This window comes from Cyprinodon variegatus, unplaced genomic scaffold (genome assembly GCF_000732505.1).
Source record: "Cyprinodon variegatus isolate N-32 unplaced genomic scaffold, C_variegatus-1.0 Scaffold11, whole genome shotgun sequence".
NCBI lineage: Eukaryota > Metazoa > Chordata > Actinopteri > Cyprinodontiformes > Cyprinodontidae > Cyprinodon > Cyprinodon variegatus.
Genome location: NW_015150464.1, coordinates 1,984,294 through 1,984,576, shown reverse-complemented (window position 1 = coordinate 1,984,576; position 283 = coordinate 1,984,294). Strand labels below are relative to the sequence as shown.

Sequence of the window (283 nt, the reverse complement as noted above, 5' to 3'; positions counted from 1 at the left end):
TAAGACTTTTTAAGGACCCGCGGGAACCCTGATCAAACTTAGGATGTATATTTAAATTAATAGGATTGGACGTCCTAACCTCAGTGCGATGCCCGGACCCTCCAGAAGCACCCCGTAGTCCCTGGAGATCTGCTTGTTGAGGTCTGACAGTAGAGGGATGTGGATATGTCCTAAACCTCCAGCCTGGAAAATCAAACCCGAAACATTAACCTTTAACATAGACATACAGCTGCAGATCCAGATTTACCTGCATTTCTTTTTTTTTTTAACATTCTATTTTTAA

The 283-nt window shown here is 42.0% G+C and overlaps 1 protein-coding gene across 1 annotated transcript in view; it reads right to left on the bottom strand.

Moving 5' to 3' along the window:
- The window catches only part of prdx3 (peroxiredoxin 3), an 18,184-nt gene that overhangs the window by 6,029 nt on the left and 11,872 nt on the right, over positions 1 to 283 (bottom strand). The window contains exon 5 of the mRNA XM_015380806.1: positions 80 to 183. Within this exon, the coding sequence (XP_015236292.1) occupies positions 80 to 183 (104 nt within the window). The remainder of the gene's footprint in view (positions 1 to 79; positions 184 to 283) is intronic.